The sequence below is a fragment of the Heliangelus exortis genome, chromosome 14, assembly GCF_036169615.1.
Source record: "Heliangelus exortis chromosome 14, bHelExo1.hap1, whole genome shotgun sequence".
NCBI classification, from domain to species: Eukaryota; Metazoa; Chordata; class Aves; order Apodiformes; family Trochilidae; genus Heliangelus; species Heliangelus exortis.
The window spans coordinates 10,375,086-10,400,654 of NC_092435.1; the positions used below are offsets into that span (position 1 = coordinate 10,375,086).

The 25,569-nt window shown below is 37.8% G+C and overlaps 1 protein-coding gene across 6 annotated transcripts in view; it reads right to left on the reverse strand.

The window, feature by feature from the left end:
• The window catches only part of DACH2 (dachshund family transcription factor 2), a 260,918-nt gene that overhangs the window by 78,448 nt on the left and 156,901 nt on the right, over nucleotides 1–25,569 (reverse strand). For all 6 annotated transcript variants that reach the window (XM_071757543.1, XM_071757541.1, XM_071757545.1 and 3 more), the window contains exon 3: nucleotides 12,053–12,184. In XM_071757543.1, coding sequence (XP_071613644.1) covers nucleotides 12,053–12,184 — 132 coding nt within the window. The remainder of the gene's footprint in view (nucleotides 1–12,052; nucleotides 12,185–25,569) is intronic.

Consider the following 25,569-nt stretch of genomic DNA (forward strand, 5'->3'; position numbering starts at 1 on the left):
AGAAAGCACCTCCTCTCATTTTCACCTTGTATAAATGTAGAACAGACATGTAACCCCCACCCCCAATTTTCTAGGTTTTAAATATCAATGCATGTCTGATCTTAACAGCAATTTCAACATTTATGTCTTGTCTTGGTGATAAAGTTCATGAATATATAATCAGAGCGGAACAACTCTGCCACTGATTAAATGTCAAAAAAGGTTTTATTGTCAAATATACTGTAAATACAGAAGATATACAACAAAGAGCACTAATTGCAGATTGCTCTGTACAGCTCAAAAACTGCACATGATCTGAACAGGAAATGTTGATTTTTAGTTTCAACTATCAATTTGCATTTACCCTCAGAAGGTACCTTCAGCCAACCTGGAAAGATAAATTGGCCAAGCTCTACTGAAATTAAATGCTTCATATTCAAGGACTGATGTCTGTATCATCATGAGTCTGTATCATCAATGTATATTTGAAGAATTTATTTATCCAAAACTCTGTCTCTTTGTTAAGACTTTATCTAAACCTTTGTGAACATTTAAGAGAGAGACAATGTGAAAATTTGACCCGGACAGATGAAATGCTGGAAGAGCCAACCTCACAAATTCGGAATAGGGTTTGACCACCTGTGTAGCATTTTTGCAAAAGAGAAAAAAAAAAAATACTAGCAATATTAAAAATCTAGCAGCTATAGTAGACTGCAGGTGAACAAAGCCCAGCAGTCTCCTGCTTCCAGGAAATGTCAGGAGAATAAGAGTGTCACAAGTTTATACCAGACAGCTGGGAGAACTGAGTAGGGTCCCAGAAATCCTCAGGATGAGGCACATTGGAATGAGCAGGCTTGTTTAATGTAGGGAAGAGAAGACAGATAGGAGACCTGCTAATAGTCTTTACTAGATAAAAGACATGTTCAGTAATGAGGAGAATAAATTGTTCTCCATACCCACAGGGTACAGGACAAGAAGCAGGAAGGAAAGACTCAGGTTAAACATTAGTGATAATGGACATGATTAGCAAGCCTATAAAATTTCCATGAAGATGGACAACCATCAGACATGATGCTGGCAGAGTTCCTGCTTCATTGAGAGCATGGATAAGAAACCAGGTCTAAAGCTGCTCTTTTCCTATGATCCTGACCCCTGATCACCAGCCCTACCTTCTCTCTCACCCCAGTTTCAGGAGATCCTGCTGGTTCTCAAACCACTGGGTACATGCTTATTGTGCCTCCCAGCATAGAACACTCCTCTGCAACAACTCAGAAACTGGCAAACCTAGAAGACATACAAGTACTTCCAAAAAACCACAATATTGGTTCCCTTTCCAAGATAATTTAAAAAATTAAGATGGCATTTGAAACGTGTACTAAAAACCCAGGCATTTCACTTCTAGATTATGGACAACTAAGTAGCTTCAATTACATGATGCCAACAAGATTTTTCTTCTCCATGACTAAATGGACTGGGTTTTAATACTCTTCAGTGATTTTATTAATTCAATTAAGCTTTTAGGAAATTAAAAATAAGAGTTTCATTTGATAAAAAGAATTTGCAGCCAAGGAAACGAAAGATTTTTAACACATTCTGATGATCAACATAATTTCACTCGTGGTCAGAGACCTCACTGCTGGTCTGTCATAACTGGAACCAGAACAATCTCAAAAATTGTTCTTGTATACAGTTAGGGATTGGAATTTTTTAAAAAGGAACTAAAAACACAGACTACCCACCTGTATCTATTTTTAATTTGGTAATGACTGTACTTGCTAAAATTCTACCAAAATGTCACTCACAGCTTTGGAATCCAGCTTTTTTTAAAGCAGAATATGGAGCAGAAAGCATAACCTATTATGCAAAACTGTCAGCTGCTTACTTTTAAAAATCACAGAAATAAATGCATAATCCTGATTTTCTTATGGATCAAAACTTTATATTAAAGGAGAACAAAACTTGAACATAACTATTCAAGATAGCCAAGGTATTCTGTGACAAGTAGGAAGGTTCTGATCCGTTTCTGTCCTCTGTACCCACACTGTCCCTGCTCCAGAACTAAGGGACACCTCCTACTTTGTGGGTGCAAGAAAAGGCAGAATTACTTGAGACCGCTGTGACTTCTTCCTCATCAAATTCACAAATCAGCCAGACATCTAAACAGCACCAACTGTTGCAAGGAAAACTGCTACTGAATCTTAGCTGCAAAAATGTCAGTTCAGGGCATCCTGCAAAAATCTAGTGCTGAATCCTTAACTAAAAACTCACATTATTAAAATGATTTCTGGATTAGTGCTACACTTTTGAGTGAGGAAAATATTCAAAATGATCACACCACAAACATTTCTTACTTCGAGCATAAATTATCTGCACATTAGGGGACTTTTAAAAAAAAATCTGATTAAAATTGTAACTCATGAGACTCCTGCTGTTGGCAGCTGTACCTCTGTCAATGACTCCCTTTGGAGGACTCTCAGCATGTGGCCTGTATCAAAGGTAACATACTAGTTTTCATCCTAACATATATGCTTTAACAAGAAGGTTCCAGACTTTTCAATGTAATTAAAATATTAGAGTACTTTTTATTGGTCAAATCTCATTAATGTGAGGTTGAAGTTGAGCCACTAATATTAACAAAGGCAGCCAACACTGATGCTTTCCCTGACATCTTGGAATTCTTTACATACTGGATTCCTTCCCTCCTGAAATGGGAAGCTAAAAATGCACTGGTGAGGCATCTTCATGCACCACCATGTTTAAAAAAAATGTTACTTTGTGCAAAATGATGGGCAGACACGATTTTGTTGGAACTGAGTATATATATACAAGGTCCTTAAAATAAAATTTTAAAAGTATTTGGCATATGGTACTTTATTGTCCTTGTTCTTTGGTAGCACTGTGGAAAACCTGCAAACAGATGAAACAAGGGTACTTCTTAGCATTTCTGGCATCCCTAATTGCCAGAGTTTATGAGATCACCAGTTGATGGTTCATGCTCCCAGGATAATTTTACTTTAATCCAGCAACAGTTTAACATAAAATACCAAATGCATATCAGAGAGGCAGATCTGAAGCATGCTTCTATTTTCCCTTCCTTTCCCACTAAGCATCAAGACAAGAAAGGCAGAGATGCCTGGAGATGCCTCCTCCCCCCACTCCTGCTCATGGGGGGCTGTCCTCCAGCTTATTAAAATGTCAAAACTGGAATAATTTTTCCTTTAAATTGTACTGCATCTAATCTCTATCGACCTAGATAAAAATCTATACTGAAAATCCTACATTTGGCACACTTCTGGGAGGAAGCACAAATGGGAAAATCATAACCAAGGAAAAAGTTGTTACCTAGGATCTACAGTGGGCAAAATGATTGATGACATCAAAACCCAGGAAGGTAACGAATGCTCTGAAGGGACTGGGTGAGCTCAGCCTGCACTCACCTGTCCTGTGCCCACTCCTAATGACTTCATTTATGACTGTAGAAGAGTTTAGCAGTTGAAATTAATTATTGTGAATAATCCTTCTGAAATATGATGTGCATTTTAATTGTATGCACCCTGTCGTTAATTAAAGCTCCCTACCTTTTGGTGCATTAATTCCAAGATTGTATTGGTGACAAAGCAACTATTACAAGTAGACTGTTTACTAAAATTAAAAATCAAGTTAAAAGGTTAATGTACTCTTGTGATACACTTAAAAGTAACACTAAAATGTTTTCATTGGAGTTTTTACTACGCACTATTTTTCTACTCTTTAAAATCAATCTCTTTGTTCGAGGAACACATTTCCTGTCAATAAAATGAAAAATGATATAGATTTAGGAGGATAGTGGTCTCAGCGTAGCATCTCTCATATTATTATTCCAGTATCATCTGTTACAAAGTAAGACCAATTCCCACATCTAATTACAAACAGGATTTCAGAGTCATTAAACAAAATACATTTCCATTAGTGCTGCTGTAAGAAGATAGGGGAAAAAATGAAGATTAGTTCATGCTGCACCTCTGTTTTTCAAGCTTTGAAGATTTAGACCTCTGCACTCCGAGACTATAAATTTGTAAAGGATCTGAAAGGTGACAGACATGTGAAAGCTCTCAAATTCAATGCAGTTTAGCCATACCATTTGCATTTTGTCATTAGTTTATTTTTGGCTGCACTTAGTTCTCATAGAAGATAGGGCAAGAATCTGGACAGGTTGTTTATGATTACGCTGTGTAATACCCTTAGGTCTTCAATTTGGTGTTAGGCTTTGTTTAGATATAAATCTTGATTTTCCACATTAAATTAATTCCAGCAAAAGTTAAGAAATCATTGTAAAGAACTCTTGTCTTTAAGAAAAAAAAAAAAAAGTGCTTTATTCTCTAGAAAAAAAAAAACCCCAGCAGTTCTTTGACTTCCAATAAGATGCAGACAAAATATACTGAGGAAGGAGATTGTGTGATGTTTAAGGGTTGAAACACAAAGTATATATATTCTCCATTCAAACACATTTAGCAGCATCTAATTGTCATGAATCCAGTTAAAGTACACCCTCGAGAAATTTTTCTCTCAAAAAGCCTTCATGCAAACCAGAGCTTAGACATTTAATAAGAACTCTTCTAAAAAGATGTCTCTGTAAGATAATGCACACATTTCCTTGATCCTTAAAATAGTTTATGTTAGCCTATGTTACATAAATATCAATAAATTTCATCATGTGTAAGATTAGCATCAAATAATCCAAACCAGAAATGTCTCTCAAAGAAGATGCCCCAGAGTTAAAGAGAATTTAATTTTCAGAAGTCATCCGATGTTTTATTTCCTTTATTAGTTTTAAAGCTACAGCCAGAGCTACGCTGTATTTCCCAGAGCTGTCAGTCAATCCAAAGATGTGAATATTAGCTGCTGAATCAACACTATGCATGAATTGTACACATTTACTATAAAGTATTTAAGTTCCTATTTAAAGGAATAAGAATGCTGCTTGAAGAGGCAACTGAAGTACTCACATGCACTCAATTGGCAACTTTTAAGGAATCTATTTAAAACAGGACCTTAAAATAGTTTGCAGATAAGACAAATTCACTTTTGCACTTGCACTGAATCCGTGGTTCCTGCAGCATCCTAAACTTCTTGGTATCAAACCCTGCCCACTGGTGGGGTAAATATAGAAACAAGTATCGACTGCTGCTCCATCTCCACAAAAGCCCAACTGGCCAAAGCAGCAGACAGATGTGCACATTGGTTCCCAGCTTCACACCTTGGGATCAGGCTCTTGGGCTAATGGAGAGGGCCCATGCAAACCACCAGCATTAGGAAGAAGAGAATTCAGCAAAATACAACCAAAACCAAACAGCTTTTCACTGCCTGGCTAATGCTTCAGGAGATGTATCTTCAAGAAGAAAACAGCACATCAAGCTTTCCCTCCAGAATTATCAGTTCCTGGCTCCAGGAAGGCCCCACTCACATTATCTTATCTGCAGGAATTCATTACCCTGGATCATTCAGCAAGCAGACATTTTCTGACAAGCTGCAACGGGCAAAGCTTTTTAAAGCTTCAGTGTTACGTGAACACTTTAGTTCCTTCAGTCTCTTTGGACTGAGAAAGATGATTTCCATGTAATTCCATTTGCCAGTGGCTTAAGGAAACCTCACCTCAAACCTGGGTGTGGAAGCACATCCTGAAAGCCACTGGGTTTCATCACTGCATGAACTTTCTTCACACATCCTCACCTGAGGATAACACTCATGTGCAGAGCTTGTCCTCACAGCAGGGCCCCCCTTGCCTTCCACACCTGGGAAAAAGGCTCAATTCCTACAGACTGCAGCATGCTGCTCCCTCCCCTGTGTGCAGTGTCAGCCCTAAGGAACCCAGGTCTTGTCCTGGAGCTTCAGAATTTATTTTTTTGCTGCTTCACATTATAAGATGCAGTTTTGCAGCCCTACTGCAGCATCCAAGCTCCCTCAGAGACATCCATGCCAGACCGCTGGGCTGAGCAGGAGCTGCCAGGTGCTCTGAACCCCTTCCTGATCTCCAGGAGATCTTGGGAAGGTGTGGAGCATTCCCTGCCAGTCTCCCTGGGGAATAGGTGTCACACCATACTCAGTCCATCACCATCTGCATGCTTGAGGAAAAAAGGTGCATCAAAACTGTCAGCCCCTTCCTTATCTGTCCAACCCATCGTGGTGTGCAGTTCACTTCTTTTTGGTGGCTGTGGACCAGCAGCTCACTTCATTTCAGCATTCAGGAAACAGAAGATCCATGTAGCCACTCTGTGCTACTCTCAATTTCCAGCAAGAAAAGCCAGCATCTTCACACTTCCCAAGACCAAGGCAACTACATGTCTAAATAAATAGCACAGATGTCTCAATTTTTAGCATGAAATGTTTAAATATATCTGCTAGGGCCAGAGTCCAACAAGCCCAGCGTTTGGTTGAGATGGCAGAGAAAACAAAACATATTAAATACACATTTTAAGACTATATATATATATATGTATATATATACACATATTCCTCCTGACAAAAGGACAATTAAAGAAAATTAAAAGTACAATTTTCAATTAATTTGAAAAATATTAATGGTAGTTGGGACTGCTTTTAATTTTAAAATGGCACGAACTTTTTGCATTCTTCAAATAAAATTCTCTTCTTTGAAACAGTAAACTCTCTGCTCGTGTAACACAAAAATACTTCCATTAACAACAGGAAAAATGACTTCACGGAGTCTGCACGGCACTCCAGGCTTAAAAAAATCTGTTCTCTGGTCTTGTCATTTTTACTCTTACAATAAAATAACAGCCTCGGCATCCTGCTTCTTGGAATCAAAGACCTACCTCCTTTGACTTTTCAAGCACTTGAAAATTTTAAAAGAGAAAAACTAAAAAATGCTGACCGTGTAATAGCTGGGTATTCATGGTGGGTGGGGAACATGAAAGGTTACAATATGGATCCGTGCCTACGCTTTTCTTTTCAACTTGAGCAGCATCCTCCTGCTTCTGCTAACTCGGCAATCATACAGCTGACAGATTTCTGGGTTTTCTAAATAATGCATGGGATTTTCTTTTAACATGTCAGTGCAAAAGTATCAATTCTGCCCCGGTGTCGTTTGTGATGCTGATTTTCCTTGACAGCATTCCATTAAACCAATGAGTTTTTTCCCTCCTGATGGTTCCTTAAATATTCCTCCGAGTGATGTATTTGTGGTTTTTTAAACAGATTGTGAAGGATGTTTGCATTTATGAGAAAACTGCATGGCAGGTACTGAAGGGAAAAAAGGATAAAAAGGTAACACTTTTTTTTTCTTTTTCTACAAGAAGCTTTCTCTCTGATCCTCACATGCCAAAAGCCAGGGTGTTTTTCTATTCTTTCCTGCCTAACTTAGCTCCTTGTCTGGAAATAAAGCAAACAAGACTCTATATACAGAATAACATTTTGACTTCCTTAGGAAATACCACTGAAACACTTAGTACTGTTTGATATCTCTCTTGGGAAAGCAAAACACATTTATTAAATCATGCATGCTAACTCCAAAAGCCAACAGAAGGAAATAACTGCTTTAGTCTTTGCAGGGAGGTTTTGTACATCCAGGTACTGTCCTGGATTGCTCTGCACTGATTCTCTGCTTCTGCAGCTGCCAGGCAGAGCACATGGAAAGGATGTTCAGGTAATATCACCAATACTGGGCTTTGCACTCTAACCTTCACATTCCAATTCTATCACATATTTGTAGAAATTACCTGCTGCCATGATAAAAAAAAACAAAACAACCCTATTTCAAATAAGTTTCAAATTTCCCTAGGCAATTATATGCTGATTGCCAGAACACACCTCACCTAATATTAGTATGGCATGATGATGTGACAAATGATCTTTCTAAACACTTCTGTGCAATCAAAGAGGTTTGGGTTTATCTTCTTTCTACAGGACACCCAAATCAATTCTGTGGCTGGGCTTTGAGATGTGCCACCAGCACACCTGGCTTCACCTCCCAGCTACAAACTCTTGATCTTGCTCATTTTCTGGAATATGAAAGGCCACCTCTCTCCTGGCATGGGCTTTCCATGACTTGCCTGAGCTACAGCAGCCCTCTGGACTCCAGACAGCCATTAGATCATGCACTGATTGCCATCACCTAACCATCTCATCTCCAAGGACTCACATGGAATAGCCATAAAGGAGGAGCAGGATTATCAAAGATTCATGGCCACTGGGAATTGGAGGTGTCATTTTTCCCACTTCCATACACCTCTACTTCCAACTATGAAGTTCTCTAAATTCTCTTCTTTCCCAGATGCTCCAAGATGATGGAGACAGACACTGAACTGCAAGGAGCAGCCAGTACAGATCAGCTGGACTGCAGGACCAGAGACCCTTTAATGCCAGATTAAATACGAGATTTTCAACTGTCTGAGAAGTGTGCTCCAGCACTTCATATGATGAGTAGGAAGGTGCAAAAAAAAAAAAAAAATCTCTTCTGCAGAGAGTGGAAGTAGGACATTAATGCTCAAACATATAAAAACATTCTTTACAGAACAGAGAGCTAATGCATTGCTTCAATTAAAAACTACATGAGATTTTTGGTACCTTTCCACCTCCCTCCCCCACAATTTCAGTATTGTCTCTTGCAGTACTTTTAAAAATAAGTTAGTTATAATATTCCAGTCCTATATAGCACCATTACTGAGATGGCTGTAATTTCACCTAAAGAAGGTAGGTAGGACCTGTTAGATCAGAAGTAGGAAAAGAAGTGGCAGAATTGCTCCCCACTTCCTTAGCCATGCTTGCAAGATTCAACACCACACCTGCAATTTCCTAGAGGACATGGAATATCCCAGCAACTCCAGTCAGTGATCCTGAGTCAGAGTTGAGATTTTAAATTGATAGCATGAGATCTGGCTTCTGGTACAGAAATCCTTGAAAAATTTCCACCATCTGAGATGCACACAGACAAAGAAATTCCAGAAGTGGCATTCTAGACAGTACTAAAGAGGCAAATCCAAAATTATTTCATACCTACTTCAACAGATACAGATGGGGATTGAAATGAGCATGACAAGACATCTTTTTTTATTATACTAATGGTCTGTATATAATGACACACTTCCAAAAAATCTGGCAATAAAGACTTAGGACCTAATACTGATAAATTGCATTTCTAATTGAAAACAAACAACAGCAAGAGACTATTCCATTCATCTATCAGAGGACAGAATGAGGGGGAAGGGACACATGCTCATGTGAAATAACAAGTGGGGTTATACTTGCCAAAGGAAACCAATGGGTAACACGCAGGTAAAACAACTTCTGTAGCGTTTTTTTGGGTTTTTTTAAAGTAAAACTGCAACTATTAAAGTCTTTGTTACAGTAAAAAGAAAATAAAAAAAAAAATCAAAGGAAGCAAAAGGTCCTCTGTTCTGTAGAACTATATTTCTGATTTGACAGCTACAATTATAATCTTTCAGACATCTATTTCCCACAAACTCTCCACAGCCATAACCTTTAGTGATTAATTATAAAGTTCCAGGAGCAATAGTACACAGACTAATTTCCTAAAACAATAAAAGACAGAATTTCTCATTTGGAGCTAAATGAAACACGAACAGGTTGTTATTCATGCTGAAATCTAGATGCAGAGTCATGTTGCAGCCATTACAGAAGCTATTAAACACAACCTCAAATCAAAGAAACTGTAGGTCTCTCTCCTGAAATAAAATGTTTTTTTTCCTCACTTATGAGGCTTCTGACTCCTTTGCTTCTTTTCTTCCTACCTCTTTTTAGTAAAAAAAAATTAAAAATTCAATTTTCTTCCTCATTTTGCATCCCCACTTTGGTTTTAATAGTCATTTAAACTGGAAGAGTCTCGAGCAAAACAAACATTTGGTAAAGGTTTCATGCACACAGAATTATCATGCTTTTTCTCTGCATTATGTATCAAAGGTAAAATGTGTAACAGCTTTCAAAGTGTCCCCTCTCTTCCTGCCCTACCCCAGTCTCCAATAACTTTTCTATGGTGACTACTTGAAGACAACTCAGGTTTTTTTGTATCCTGAAATGGACAATTGCTTTAGATTTCTTTCATTTTTCTTTATCTTTTTCACACATCCTGCTGTACCTGCTTGCTGTAAATTTTCAAAAAATGATCCTCCAATAAGAAGAGAAGCCATGTATTACAAAAGTGTCCTAGTGCTGTCATCACAAATACTAAAAGGAGGGAAAATGGGGATTTTTTAAAATATGATTAGTAGTAGTTCCTTTTGTTAAGGACTTATTTCTCTGTCTGCAAGCAACACTGGCACTCAAACCAGTAAATTTGCTCCTGGCAATTGTACTAAATCAGGCAATGAAAAGGGGGAAGAATTGAGAAAAGAACTTTACATAACTGATGCCACATCCTTATCCTTGGGCCCCCACTTAACTTCAGCTGAAGTCAGTGGGAATTTTTCCAAATATTTAAATTGGTATTGAGTCAGTTGTAAAACTCATTGAATTGCTAAACCAGAGAACTTGTATTTGAGATGCATCCTCTTGACACACTGCTGAAAGACCTGCATGAGAGTCCCCCGTAAAACTTGTCAATGAGGTACCTAAAATAATAATATTAATGTACTGCAGATTTTCCCCATATAAAGTACAAAAATTTTGCCCTATCAGGTAACACACCAAACCATGAATATTCAAATTAGCAAGACTTTGTACAGCAGCTTTTAAAAACCCTAATCCTAACCCTACGTCTTTTTTTGTTTGAAGCTTTCTTGCTTTTCTGGAGAAATTGTATCTTCAGTCATATTCCTTAGCATTCAGTGAAATTTCATAATTAATTTTTGAACTGTATGCAGATTGTAACAGTTCCACAAACTAAATACGCTTCTCAGTGCTTTTTTTTTCTGCCTTCAATATGCACTAATTGATTGGGGTCTGAGAGGTGAATAAGAAATACATATCCTACATAATAGAAAGCTGGGGAAGGGTTTAATGCATGAATTAGAAGCCAGATTTCTTCAATACAGATGAGTACACAAAATTAGCAAAAGGCAACGCCACTTTTGGAAAGACCGCTTTGTGCGTAATTTGTCATGAATTCAAAGTTATTCCTTTAGAAAATGAGTCTAAGACCTCCCAGCTGCTGCTTTATTGGTCTAATAAATTACCATTTTGCTGGCACACTGTGGGTAACACTGCATTCCACCCAAGCCAGCAAAGTGTTAGCCTGGCTTCAGCTTCCCAGACACATGAATGCTGATGGGAGATCTGAACACCAGGAGGGATCGGAAAACGCCCCTGCTCTGGAACAGACCAGGAAAACAAAGGATGGGGAAGCTTCCAAACTAGTAAGTGTGTATTGCAGGTCTATTGGTGTCAAAAAACTGAGTCCTAGTGAACCTGCACTTATTGTAATAGGTATCTAGCAGCATTCTGAGGTAAAACAGGTATACCCTTGTTCTAGGTTCTATATTATCCAGGTAAAAATCTCTTCTCATCACCTGAAAAGGACACCAGAATAAATAAAGGAGAGAGCTTCTTCCAAGAGCCCATTTCTGACTTCAACTCTGAACCCTGTTTTTCTGGACATGGGCTCAGGAGCTCAGTTTGAGTTGGTATTAATGCTCCTTGCAGTCCAGACTAAGCACGAGCCAAGGTTATTCGAGCCAGGGAGGCCATAACAAACATTCATCCTAAGTCACCCTCAGAGCTGTGGTTTGCAAATATCCATTCAAGGAAAAACTAAAAAGTTGGTGATTTAGCATTCTCTACCTTTCTCCAGTGAACTGTGGAATTCATAATGAGTTCCAACTTGATGTTTTGGAAACTTTCCATCATTTACAGAAAAACTCTTGACTCACTTCATTATAGCGAATAGAGAAGTCTCTTGGTACTACAAATATATTTGAGGAAGAGTTTAAAATGCCTGTATTCTAACATAATGAAAATAATCCTTCAACAATGTTCAAAAAAACAATCAAGATGGCTGTTAGGAAAACTGGAGCAATACTGGAGGAAATTTGACACTGGCAGACCAATGCTTCCAAAATTAAAGAGCACAAGAACTTGAAATACATTTTTGATTTTGTTTCCACACATGCCCAGCATTACTCACCTGCATTAGAATTGAGCTCTTCATTTTCTGATTCTGTTCCATTTTGACTTCCACTCCCATGAAGGCTGTTCATTGCCATAAGTTTCATTTTTTGTAACTTCATAGCCTCTGCCATGGCAGCTGCTGTCAGACCTGGGAAAACACAAGTAAACCACAATAAATAAATAAATACCATCCAGAACTGAAAATATAGGAACAAAACAACTGCTTTTAGTGAGAATAAGTCACATAAAGCCAACAGACACTCTTAGTCCACCTATGAAATGTTGCTCTGAACACTACCTTTATTTTAAAGTTATTTCAGAACACCATTCTAAGAATGGTTTGGTTCTCTTTTAATTCTTTCATGTTTTGTTTTTTTTTTCCTCACATGTATAGCAAAAAGATATTTATTTAATGGTACTGCTTTTGATTATACTTTAAAATATCATTTCCTGTCACTTTGATCATTTTGACACTTTGATCTCTTTCTGGTTGACTTATTTAGCTGCTACAAAACTTCCAAGTACCCTAGTCAGATACATTACTCCTTAGTTTCAACAGCCCAAAGCCAATTAACATGGAAAAAAATCAATCCTGTAGTAATATATTACATATCCAAACATTACTTTGTCCTATACTGCTGTCTGTTGATTCAGATTAACATGAAAATATTACACTGGAACTGTCAGAAAAGTCCAACGTAGGTAATTATAAACACAGTCCCACCTTTAAGACACCATTAAGACCAGCACAGCATTACAGAATGAAGGGGGTTTGTGGTAGCAGATTTTCAAGTGACTAAAAATAAATCAATTTCCAACACTAGAAGAGAAGTAGTATAGTGTTACCTTCAATAATATAAAATTGTCATTTAGATTCTAAATATGCTTTTTCATAGGAGTAAACTTTTATAGTTTTATCATTTTGACTCAATCAGTAAATAAGAGATCAGATTTTCTTGCAGACATCATCAAGGCACTTTTACTCTGGACAAGATGTGACTGAAAATACATTAGCTGAGGTTTATCATCTTGCAGGAAAATATAAGGAATAAGGCCATGTAACCAGACAGACCTCTAAACATGGAATTGGTCATTTGGTTATGAATCAAATGGGTTTATTGTCTTCCTCCTAATGTAGTATGATTTGCTTTTGTCATTTGCTAAAAAGCAAGGAAAATGCTTCACAGCAGCTCTCCTCTAATTGACTGCCCTGTTTCCACAAAATCACTGACTTGCACTGACCACAAAAGCCAGGAGTTTTTGTTGGTGATGCATTTTGTGCCACTCCACAAGGGTATTATACATCAAATCAGAATTAAATAATCTGCTGTTTCTGCAAAGTTTACTGAGAGATTAGATTCTGATTAAAATGAGCTAATAATTTTCACATTTTATATTGCCACACATCCATAAATTAAAATACTTTCTTTTAAAAGCTGCTATGAGTTTGACATTTAGATTAGCTCTGCTGCTTCTACTGGGCTTCTCAAAAGTTTGTTATTTTCCTATGACTTAAGTAATCAATAGATTGGGAGTGCATGGAGGAGGGACACAGATGGATACAGCAATTCACTCAACTTCAGCTGAGAGAGCCCTGAGTAACCTCAGGAAGTTGGAGATGACAGAGATGGAAATCCACAAGTCCTCTCCTCTCCATCCCATCTGTCCTCCCCCATCCACCTTACCCAAGAGACTCCCAACACTCACACCAGCAGTTCCAGACTCCTATATTCACTATCCCCAAAGTCCTGATGCCAGCTCTAACCAGTACCACCCACAATCATCAGGCACTTCTTATACTGGTTTGTCATAGGTAGTGAAACCAATATAGTTTTCATGGGTTAATATACACTGAATACAAACTTACTAAAAACATCATCAACAATCCTCTCCTAGGTCATTTACTGAGTCCTCACTTCATACAGAAGATCACTGTACCGTAACAGTACTCACTTTTTATTGAAAAATATTTTTTCTAAAATTCTTTAAAAATCTTTTGCAAACGCTACAGGTTTTTACCAAACAGATACAAAATCCTGATGATCAACACCTGCTTTTACAGATTCTCTGGTTGACATCACTCACACTTAATCCAAAGAATGCATCTTTCATGATAAAATTGTTCACATACTTTCTGCAGGTGATTACATACTCTCTACACTTTTCCACTTTGTTTCTGTGGGTTATTTTTTTTTTTACTGTTTTTTAAGGGAAGAAATTGGTATTGCTCTTTGAGACAGTTTCATGTTATTTTCAGGAAGTTAAAAAAAAAAATAAGATGCCAGCACAAGTATTGCAAGGAACTGTTTGCAGGATTTCCAGGAACCTGTGTGATTTGCCTGCCTGCCCACCCTACTCCTCCTTATCCCAACCAACTCCAAGCCAGAGGCACAGCCTCAGAGCCTGCACACACAGCCAACTCCCCTTCCACTTCATATTTCTAATCCATTTGCAAAGAATTTACATTAATTTTAAAAAAACAGAGGCTGAACGTGGAGGCTTTTATCATAGCATTTTATCATTTCCATGTACCCAAATACATATCAATGAACCATTGCTCCAGTGAATACTTTCATCTGGGTCAGTATTTAAACAAATTCTTGATACTGCAAGTCTTAATTTAAGCATGCAAGAGAGTAAAGAAACTATTCATACAGAGATAAACAGAGAACAGAAAGTGAATTTCAATAAAATAGAGAATAGACAAGAGAAAAAAAATTATCCAGGGCAGTGTATTAAAACAAAACAAAAAACCAATGCAAACCAAAAAAAACCAAAATGAAAGCAGGAAGGGTACCAAGGAACAAACAGGAAAGAATAAACACAGTCCCCAAATGCTGCCTGCAGAAATGAAAGGTAATTATTGTCAGGCATTTCTGAGCTCCCCAGCCAGACACAGCTGCCATGAGGCCACCAGCCAAAACCCAGTGATGGATCTGAAATCTACACTGTGCCATCTGCCACCTCAAAGTCACTCTACCTCAGCAATAAAAGTTTCAAGTCAAGTAGGGTCCTGAAGCAGGAAGCACTACAGCTTGCAGATCCTGAGCAGTCAGGCAGAAACTTGAAGCAGATACAGCCAATCCCATCTCTGAGATCAGTATCAAAGTCTTTATACTCTGATTCACTTATTTCCCAGCCTATATATAATTTCTTATTTGACTTGTGAGAGCAGTAAAAGCCCCAGAATCTGACTGTATGAGGCACCTGAAAAACAGCGTACTAATTCTTCAGCATTTCTGAGAGCTAATAAAATTGGGGTTAAAGCAAGTGGTGTGCAGTAAGGGTGTGCTACTGATTGAAATGATGGAAGAAAAACTACAGCAAATCACCCACTGGCATAATCTTCAATTAAGGCTTCTGCTCTGGCTAACATTACTGCAGCTACTATTGAACTACTAACACAACTCCTTTCTATAATTGACTCAGCTCCAGGTAGCTGTGGCAGAGAGGGCCATTCTTCAACTGACTTCTCTAAAGATCTACAAAGAACTCAAGAATAATTTCCATTCTCTCAGATGAATCATCACCAGCAGCAGAACCTCACTTAGAGCACCTTCTTTTGAAAAATGTACTTGAAAACTGCTGTAACATATACATCTAACCCTCAGTTTCCACTTTAAAAAAAAAAAAACAGCAAAAAAAAAAACCCAAAAAAAAACATGCTAGGAAAAGCAACATGCTGGGCTATATACTTCAAACCTTGCTTCTTTCTCTCCATTTACACTTTCAATTTCCCTTCCTTTTGCCAGCTGTGATCAATCACTGAACATCCAAGAAATAAACTGCTCACCACTTAGTATCAAACAGGTCCACCCTTTACAATACTACCACCAAAGTAGGGCTCTCATCACACTTTCCAATGATTTGATGTCAAAACTGAGGCTGGTGGAGCCCAGAAGCCACCTTGGCCAAAGGAGCAGCTCCTGGAGGAGCTGGTGGGATCCGTGAAGAACCACATCAGTGGGAACACAGGAACCTGGGAGACATCCTGGGGCAGCTCCCTCTCTCTGAGTCTTGATTCCAAGTGTGTAACAGATTGGGATTGTGCAGGCTCAGCTACACCTGGAACCTGCATACGGCAACCCAACCAAGTGCCATTAGTAACCCTCATCCTGCAGCTTCAGGTTTGTCAGGAGACCATGGGTTCTCCCCTTGACAAGCCTGCAGGACTCTGCTGTGCAAGACACACACTTAGCCCTGAAAATAACCCTTTAAGGACACAGAAACCAGCACACACCTTCTGCAAAATTCAAATCCCAATTCCGAGTCACGGTTCAGGTACACCCAAGCACCACACAGATTCCAAATTAAAGTTTCCATCCAAATCAGGACCATACTTGGCCAGCTCCAGGTGACATGTCACATTCTCTGGGACAGACCTGTGGGTTCCTGGACATACTGTGAGGGCTGAGTGCTCCTCCTAAAGCCAAGGTACCTGGAGAACTTGAGAGGGTGGGAAAACCAGAGAGGTTTCTCCCATCCCAAAGATCACAACTCCAAGGCTGTCTGCAGTGTGTCCCCCCTCAGGCCATCCCATCGTGGTGATTAACAAGACCTTGGAGAGGGAAGAAATCAAAACTCCATTGCGTTTCCACACTGAGGTGCCTGCATGCAGTGAGTCCTCCACATCTCATCCATGTCCAGTCCTTGGAAGTTGGACTTTGGTGAATACAAGGACTTTGAGCATTTTAAGGTGACTCTGAGTATCTGCTAATCTTGTACTCCAGCTACAACTATTTTTTTCAGTTCCCTAATTAGACTGCAGCCCTCCTTCATATTACTTTGAAAGCTTTTCTGTCAAAACTGTGAACAAGTAAATTAACTAAAGGAGAACTATGAGTAATCAAATCTTGAGGTTTGCAATTAATTAAATGAAATGGTGAGCCAGTGAACTGAAAAACAGTCTTATATTAAAACAAAACATTTAATTAAATTAACAGTCAACACATTGCAATTAATAACATTCAAAAGGAAAAATGAAAACCAGCTTAGCCTTGCTATATTATTTCAGCCTAACAGTCAAGCATTCTATATTGGCTTCTTTGTTATTTGCATTCAAAGCTGCTATGGGTCAAGTATGATGTGCTAAAACAGGAATATTGAAACATCTGGCAGTATGAAATGTTAATATGAGATACCATATTGCAAACAGTGAAAACAATTCTGAAACATCCAATAAATTAGGCTTTGAAAGGCTGAGCAGGACATGCTTGCTTTCTCATTTTCCTATTAAAATATAAAAATAAATACATATAATGTACATTATGCTGTCAGAATGTCTGCAAGAATTTAGTAATTAACTAAAACATTCATTTAGAAAGTAGAGGACGCTCTGTAGCTCAAATGAATCACTGTAACAAGAAAGGACAAGGAAACAAAATTCTTCAATAAGACCATTAAAATGACTGAACCATTAGCAGAGTTTACAGCCATGTCTGAACACTCAAATCTTATTGCAGATTTTTTCCATGGCTACAAACTGACTCCATTGGAAACTGTAGGAAAGTTTTTGCTCTGGTGCATGTTCTCTTTTCAATGGCTGCTCAATGATATCCTGGATCATTTTGGATAGGTCATAACAACCCATCCAGGTGAAACATTTGAGACACTGTAAGGGAAGAACTTTGGAAGTAATTGGCCACTGCAGGCAGAGGATGGGGTTCAGGAAACCCAGCCCAGAGTTTTATCACAGTCCAAGTTGGGTCAGCATTCACCCCAGGTCCTGGGAGGATGCTTTGGAGCCCAGACTGAAACCCAATGAAATCCATTTGACATTGCCAAGCTGAAATGTAGTCAAGAGCCAAGAAATGCAGTAGTTGAGTTTCATCTGTTCTGATCCCTGCAGCCAATCGTCCTGGTACTACTACTAAAACCTGGAACCAGATTTTACAAACATTCTTCTACCCCATTTAGCAACAAAGCACCCCAAACAGCAGCAAAACCTGATCTTTTTTTTGAGCACTGAGAGGGTTACATTATTTTTTTTCCCTTCATTCCTCCAGTGTGTCTCATGAGAACTGATTAATTTTGTGACATTTTCTGCTCTTTTTTACTATCTATGCCATGAGAACGATTTGTCAAGGCTGTAATGTGTAATACTTTTAGTATTCTGCACTACTGTGACCTTCTCCTGTACATTTGATTGACTGACCACCCCACTTTTGATCTACAGGTTTCAGAAGATGGAAGCACACCCGAGGCAGACACTTCAATCACTGAATTATTGTTGAAAAGATCTTAATCACTTTATAGAGATAATTTGTATGTTTTTCTGTGCATATCTGATGCAATTGTAGTAAAAATTGCAACATAAAATGAGAAGATGCTATGTGATGTACTGAAAAAGTGTTTTCATACATTAGCAGTGACAAATTCATGCAGCAGGACTCAGATTTCAGTAAGGATAAGACGAGTTAGACTAATGCCCATAGTCATCCAAATTTTGAAACTATCTGCTTATGCTTTCATAATGCTGTCATGGACTGCAGATTACAATTCTTTGAGGTGAAGGCTTGAAAAATTAGAAATTAAACAAGAAACATGTGTAGTCACCTCCCTGAGAGCAACACAAAAATTAAATTCCATTTGAAGTGTTAACTTCAAAGTGGTAAATATTTGGATGCCATAAGAATACAAGGGTGGTTACCATCAGGAGGCCTCCCAACCTGCAGAGCAAGAAGGCTTTGGTAACTTTAGTAATTAAAAATCAGGAAAAAAAAAGGGACATTGGCACACACCCAGCCAGCACTAGGCATTATTCCCTAACCACATTGCCCAGGTGGGAAATCTCAGATTTACTTGAGTCAGATTCCAAACAACCTGGCCTGGAAAGCTCAGATGCTCTTAATGGACACCTTCTCTTGGGCTTCAGAGCTCATTGAATTTCCCTGCTGGTTGCAGGACTTAGTTATTCATTTTAGAATACATTTGGGTTTGAGGGAACCTCAAATTATATTATAAGTACATTGAAACCTCAGCCCTCATGTTCTCCATGGACTTTCTGTAACTTCTCCATAATCACCACAGTCAGCCATGGGGTATGTGCTGCCATCTGAAATTTGGATTACCTGTTGGTATTTTTTTTTTCTGCACACATATTCCTTTCCCATTAAATGCAATTTCTGGGGGGTTAAAACACTTGTCTCTAAGCAGTAATAGTGGGGTAATTGCTGAAATTTTTGGAGGTCCTTTCAGTTAAGTACCAAAAAGTCTAAAAGCTTATCTAGAGTTGGCACAAATCTCTTGACTTTGTAAAATTAATTGGGCTGGAAGGTCGTCTGAGAATACAGATATCTTTGTGAGTGATACCAAACTACTGCCTACTTGTGATTGGAAAACACAAGTATTTTATTTATCAGATGATACAGCTCAGCCATGTCCCAGCTGTCTCAAAACACAACTTTAAAACCAGCGTATTCCAAGGATTTTCAGTGAAAACTCAGTTCCCTAAATTCCTTGTGCTATTTTTTCAGATAAAAGCTCAATATACTGCCAAGAGCAGCACTGCTGTTAGAGGCTGGATTGCCAACCTATTACCCCTGCAGCTGGACCAGCCAGGGCTGGGGGCTTTGAAGGATCCTCCAGGTCCTTTACCGAACCCCTCCTGGCAGCTCAGGTGTTAGAGAGGTGAGAAATGCTTCCCCAATCTTTCCTCAGATGTTTTCACATTGAATTGAAACCAAGCAAACAATAATTCCATGTTCCTCCCCAAGCTGCAACCAGCAGCAGGGAGCTCTCTCTTCACTCAAGAAGGAACCACAGAAACTTTGTTTGCAAATCAACACCACAAATACTGGGAGCAGGAAAACAATTTGTATTCAAACTCAAACGAGCTGAAGTTCCAGATGTAGATCAAGTATTCAGCCAAGGATCCAATTCACCCTCTCTCACGGGCATTGTGATCCCAAACTTTTGCAGCAATCCCATTTTGCAGCAATTAACCATTTATACCCCAAAATACATTCCAACAGAAAACACTGTAGCTAACTCAGGCAAAAATGTGATCTTGGGAACTATACAGAAATTACAGCCCAGGAAAGAACTTCCTGATCTTCCTTCCAGATTATTAATATTACTATAACAATGTTAAAGAATAAATTTGCAACCAGTGGGATTGTTAGGAAAGGTTTGATTTTTCTTACCAGAATGATTGGGAATACACCAAGAGCTGGGGTAGCAACTGTTGCAAGCTCAAACAGGAGAATTTAAGCCAGGCTCCTCCACTTGAAGAACTTTGTAGAATCATATTCTACATGGTATTTATTTGTACCACATCCAGAAACTGGATGCTACGATAAAACAGCTATTGCTGCTCTTAGTCTCTTACAGCTGAGAAATGTGTGGCCAGTTCATCAAACCCCATGGAAACACCATCCTTATTGGAAGCACAACAAGCTGAGCAATGACAGGAGGGAGTCCAGGCACTCCTCTACAAATGGCCTTCTATTAATGCAAGAACAAAAGATGCAGCTTCAAAAGCAGCATCACTAAGAACATGAATTCATTGAATGATCTTCTGAGATCTAAAACCACTTCCCAGTTCTGGCTGTTGAATGAAAGCAAAGTATTAGTGCTTGAAGGTGATGTGAAATCCCACAGCTTACTCCCAATATTCCCAATGAAAAATAAATTGGGTGGTATTAGGATAGACAGAATAGAGCAGCAATGTTTCTGGCAAGAAAGGACAAGAGTTCAGTGAGAATTCAGGAAACCAGTGACACAGGCTCCATGTGATCTCCATGCTGAATGCAGAACCAACCATGTTAGCAATTAGTATCAATTTGACAACAGATACAGAATGTAGTGCAGAAACATGACTTAGTTTTTCTTGGAATAGCTGATTTAGAATTTTCCCTAATTACTTTTCTATTATTTTTTCAATGTAAAATAAAGTAACACATGGGTAGCAAGGACTGGACTCTAGGTCTCTACCTCCTGTTACATTGTGAACTCAAGACAATTTTGGAAAAAAAGAAACAAAACAAAACACAACGAACAAACAAAAAACCCCAAACCTGTCAGGGTTTTTTTTTTTCCTTTTAAAATTCAGGAACAGGAAAAACACACCCATCCCAAACAGCTATAACCTAATGCTTCTCACAGTCATCAGGCATAAAGCTTTTGCCACCAAGTCTCTTTCAACAGGATTATTTTCAGTAGGATTTTATGTAGCTGGCATTAGTGGGGTGTCATGGTATACACATGCCATGTAGTTCTTCTTTCTAAGATGAAAATTAGATATTTTAGATTAGTTTATTTTTATTTCAGCAGGAAATAAAAATATTTACAAATATAAATTTAATTAAATATAAATATTTATATTATAAATATAAATATTATAATATAAATATTTATATTTATAAATATATTAAATATAAATTTAATATAAATTAATTTATTTATTTCAGCAGGAAAATTTTTATTTCCAAGTGGCCATACTTGGGAAATAACAAGATTTCATGCTACTTCCCAGTAAATTTCTGTGAGGCAAGAGCAACTTCATCAGGCAGCAAATCCTGCCCAAGCAGTGCCTGGGGTCAAAGCTGAGTTGCTGCTTTGGGCACCTTCTGCAAACAGGTGATGGATTTGTGAATTTTTAATACTGCAAAGAGAAAAGAGGAGGCACCACAGGCTGGGAAAACCAGATTGAACTTTTAAGCTCTGTTTAGACCACAGGTAAAGAAACACAAAGATCTGTGTTTTCCTCTGGGGCATAAATGAATGACTATTGATCACACAAGCAGAGAGGGTCAGGAACATGATTAGAGGCCTGTGTACCGTAACTTTTCCTTTTTTTAAGCATTTTTTTTTTACTCCTGATTGTTCTGATCTCCCTGGTTCTGAGTTACTTTCATTGAGTTTTTGTTGCAGCTTGTTCATGCACATTTCCTTACACAAGTAACACAGGAAATTTATAATTTAGTCCCAATAGATTAGTACTTTCTTTGTTTATGAAGTTATGCCATAATTATTTCTATTTTATGCTACACAAGGTAAAGAATATTTTTCAAAGCTGAGGCAGTGAATGGGAGATTATTTTACTGCTGCAGGTGTTGAATTAGAGTAACATATAAAAGATGAACTACACCATTTAAAAAATCTTAAAGGATGTGTGACTACTCATTGGTCAAGCTGAATTAACTTGCAGCTTCCAAGCCAAATGCAGGCTCAAGAAGGAGAGGAATAATTTAGCCACTGAACTGAAACACTAAGTAATCTAAAATTATGCATATATTCTCTTTGCCCTTGCAAATCTTCATAGATAAACTCTACTGGTCTTTACTCCTGAGTTTGCATCAGTATAGCAGTTTCATTCCTTCTAAAACTATGGCAACAAGCATTTTTAGCTTAGGTTTTGAGCAACTGTTTCAATAGCCAAAGTACATTCAGATCTTAAAATAGATTCTCAGATTTTTTTTAATTCAAATTAATTACATGTCTTTGAAAAATAAAAATATGTTTGATATAAATGATGTCCAAGATGTACTGAAAATGTTTTCAGCCAATTCACAAAAACATGGCAGGTCTCTCTTCATCTCCACATTATTTAAGTAACCCCCCTTCAAGCATTTCCTTCAGATTATTACACTCTGAAGTTCTCAGCCATTTCTGAACATTAAAATTGTATTTCTTACAGCTATCTTTTTAGAGCTGAGAGTGTAAAGTCTACTTGAAGGCTTTTCCCCACCTTGGTAAGCTATGACATTAGTATAAATTTATTTAGGTAACATTCCCATGTGTTTCCAGCAATCATTTAACTCACGTTTTAGAATTTTAATATGTGATACATCTGCAAGTTTAATCACTTATTAAAGACATGTTCTGTTTCTTTTGGAGATGCTGCTTTGAAATTTTTTTCAGGATTTATCTATTGTATCCTTTGATATTCCCTAGCAGTGGTGCTGCATTGATAAAACAAGTTTAAAAGGAGAGCTCTTATGGGTTAATTCATAATTAATCAGTTCACTATGCTTAATATAAATCTTAACTGTAATTTTACTCTTCTGTATAGTTTTTAGGAACCAATATGTATTTGTGAAAGACCTCCTCACTTCACTGAAGCTGAGAAGTGAATGTCAGACAGGCTGCCCCAATGTGGAGGAACTTAAAGATGACCAAGAATATATTGAGGAAACAAAGGATGTAACAATCCCATCTGTCCTCACTTCTCTCAGAAACTCCTCATACTTAGAAGAAAATTAACCTTTTTTACTGATTAATCACTGAGCAGCTCTGACTGGTGAAGAGAAAATTGTATTCCAAATGAGCAGCTACCTGTTATCGAATTACAAGGCATTTTCATCAAAGGACCCAAAAATGCAGCACATTGACCAGTTAACATGTTTCCAGTGACCTGGGGGGATTTTTCCAGTTAACAGCTTCTGAAGAATGCTTCCTTTTGATTCTTGTCTCTGACACAAAAATGATTGTCCCATTTAACCACCGTTCTATCACATACATCAGAGAATCCTATTTACTCACACACTACTGGAACATTAAAACACAATAGTGTGATTGTCTCTGGAAGAAAATCTTAAAGATTGGCTTTTTTTTTTTCCTTTTTGTAAAAAAGGGAGTAAGATCAAAAGCTAACTTTAATAGATGTTTGACTAAGGTCATACTCCTAGGAAATGGAACACTGAAGATGAAAGAGAACAAATAGATTTGGCTTTTGATCTCAGCCAAATGCATTTGGCATTGTTTAGCTTTTATAAAATACTTCAACTTTAGGCCACATCATGACTAAAATGAATTGGTTGAAGTCCTGAGGTTTTAATAGTTCAGTAAGACTTTAACATGTTTCAACACTGGAAAAAACTGAAGTATTGGGTTAGATTTTCTTTTTTCTTACAGGAATTAAGTCAGGTCAAACCTGGCTAACCTTGCTACTGCTAGATTTGTATAAACAATATGATAGATACGTATGAAAAATTATATTTTTATAGATATTTATACATATCAATGTGTATAGATATGTATAGATATTTATAAACAATTTTAAAAATATATTTCCCTAATCATAACAAATTGAAGAGTTGCTCAGTGAGGACCACTGGTATTCCTAGAAACAAATTTTAGGGAAAAGCACAGAACATTGAGAAAAGGCATTGGAATGATTCAAATAAAATAAGTAACTGTGTCCCTAGCCAAGAGGGCATATCAAATCATTTTACTAAATTATGGTCACAGTTCTAGTCCTCCTAAATGGTATTTCAGACATCCAAATCTGTAAACTAAACATTAGTTAGGGAAGAATGTATAAAAACCTTCAACCTATTACTCTCAAATTCCTTCAGTAATAAACAGTGTTTGCTAACTCAAGACAACTTAACAGAGGAAAAAGAATTAAGGATAATTAAGCTAACATTCATTACAGCAATATGCTTCAATTATTACTATTGTTATGAAAAGAATAGTTCTCATTACCCATTAGAAACACTGCAAAAAGTCTCTAAGCCCCTTAGTAGGCTACCCTGACAAAATTTAGCATGGGGTTTTATCAGCTCAGCCCTCTGATGAGGAGCAGTGATGGCAGGACAAGCCAAAGCCCCATGTTTCAAACTGCCTGTTTAAAGGTTTGATAAGAATTAACCATTTATACCCCAAAATACATTCCAATAGAAAACACTGTAGCTGACTCAGGCAAAAACGTGGTCTTGGGAACTACACAGAAATCACATCCCAGGAAAGAACTTCCTGGTCTTCCTTTCAGATTATTAATACTACTATAACAATGTTAAAGAACTGATAAAAAGCTAAAAAATCTCCACAGATAGGTCAGGTATTTATCATAATTAAAGGATGATAAGTACAAAACCATATGTGACCACAAACTTTAAAAGTAACTGAGAGAAGGAAGAGGTGATTTCCTCTACCCTTCTCCACTCCTCACAACACCTTTCTCAAGGGCCACTTAAAACAAAGCAAAAGGCACAAGAAGCCTCAGCCATTTGCTCTCCCAACACCTTAGCCACAAATTTAACCACACGAAGCAATTTCATTCATTCCTTTTTTATACTGTTATTTCTTAAAAAGGGAAAATATCTCAAACCTGCCCCCCATTCAATGGTTGTTGTTTTTTCCAAAAAATGACACAGTTTATTAGTCTTGAAATTATTACTTTATAATTTATTACTTTATATAGTACTATATGCTGCTTAGGCAATATGTATGATTTGCTGAACCCACCTGGATTCTGAAGATCTCTGCAGGCCAGAAAACCCAACAAACTTAGCTCTGCCTCTCCCAGGTACAGAACACCTGCACCCAGCAATACTTCAGCTGTGCCATACTCAAATATTACAAATCTGCACCTTCCTTAATGTACTAAGCTTACCAGCAAGACCCTGCCATCCATCACAAATAAACTTTTTTTTTTTTTTTTTTTGTTCCTCAGCACCTCAGTTATTGCTGTTTACTATCCCAGAAAAACTTACACCTTCAGCCAAACTGGAACCTCATCATTCATATTCTACCTGACTTCAAACACAAGCCAGTATTGATCTATGCTGCTGCAAGCCTGGTGCTTAA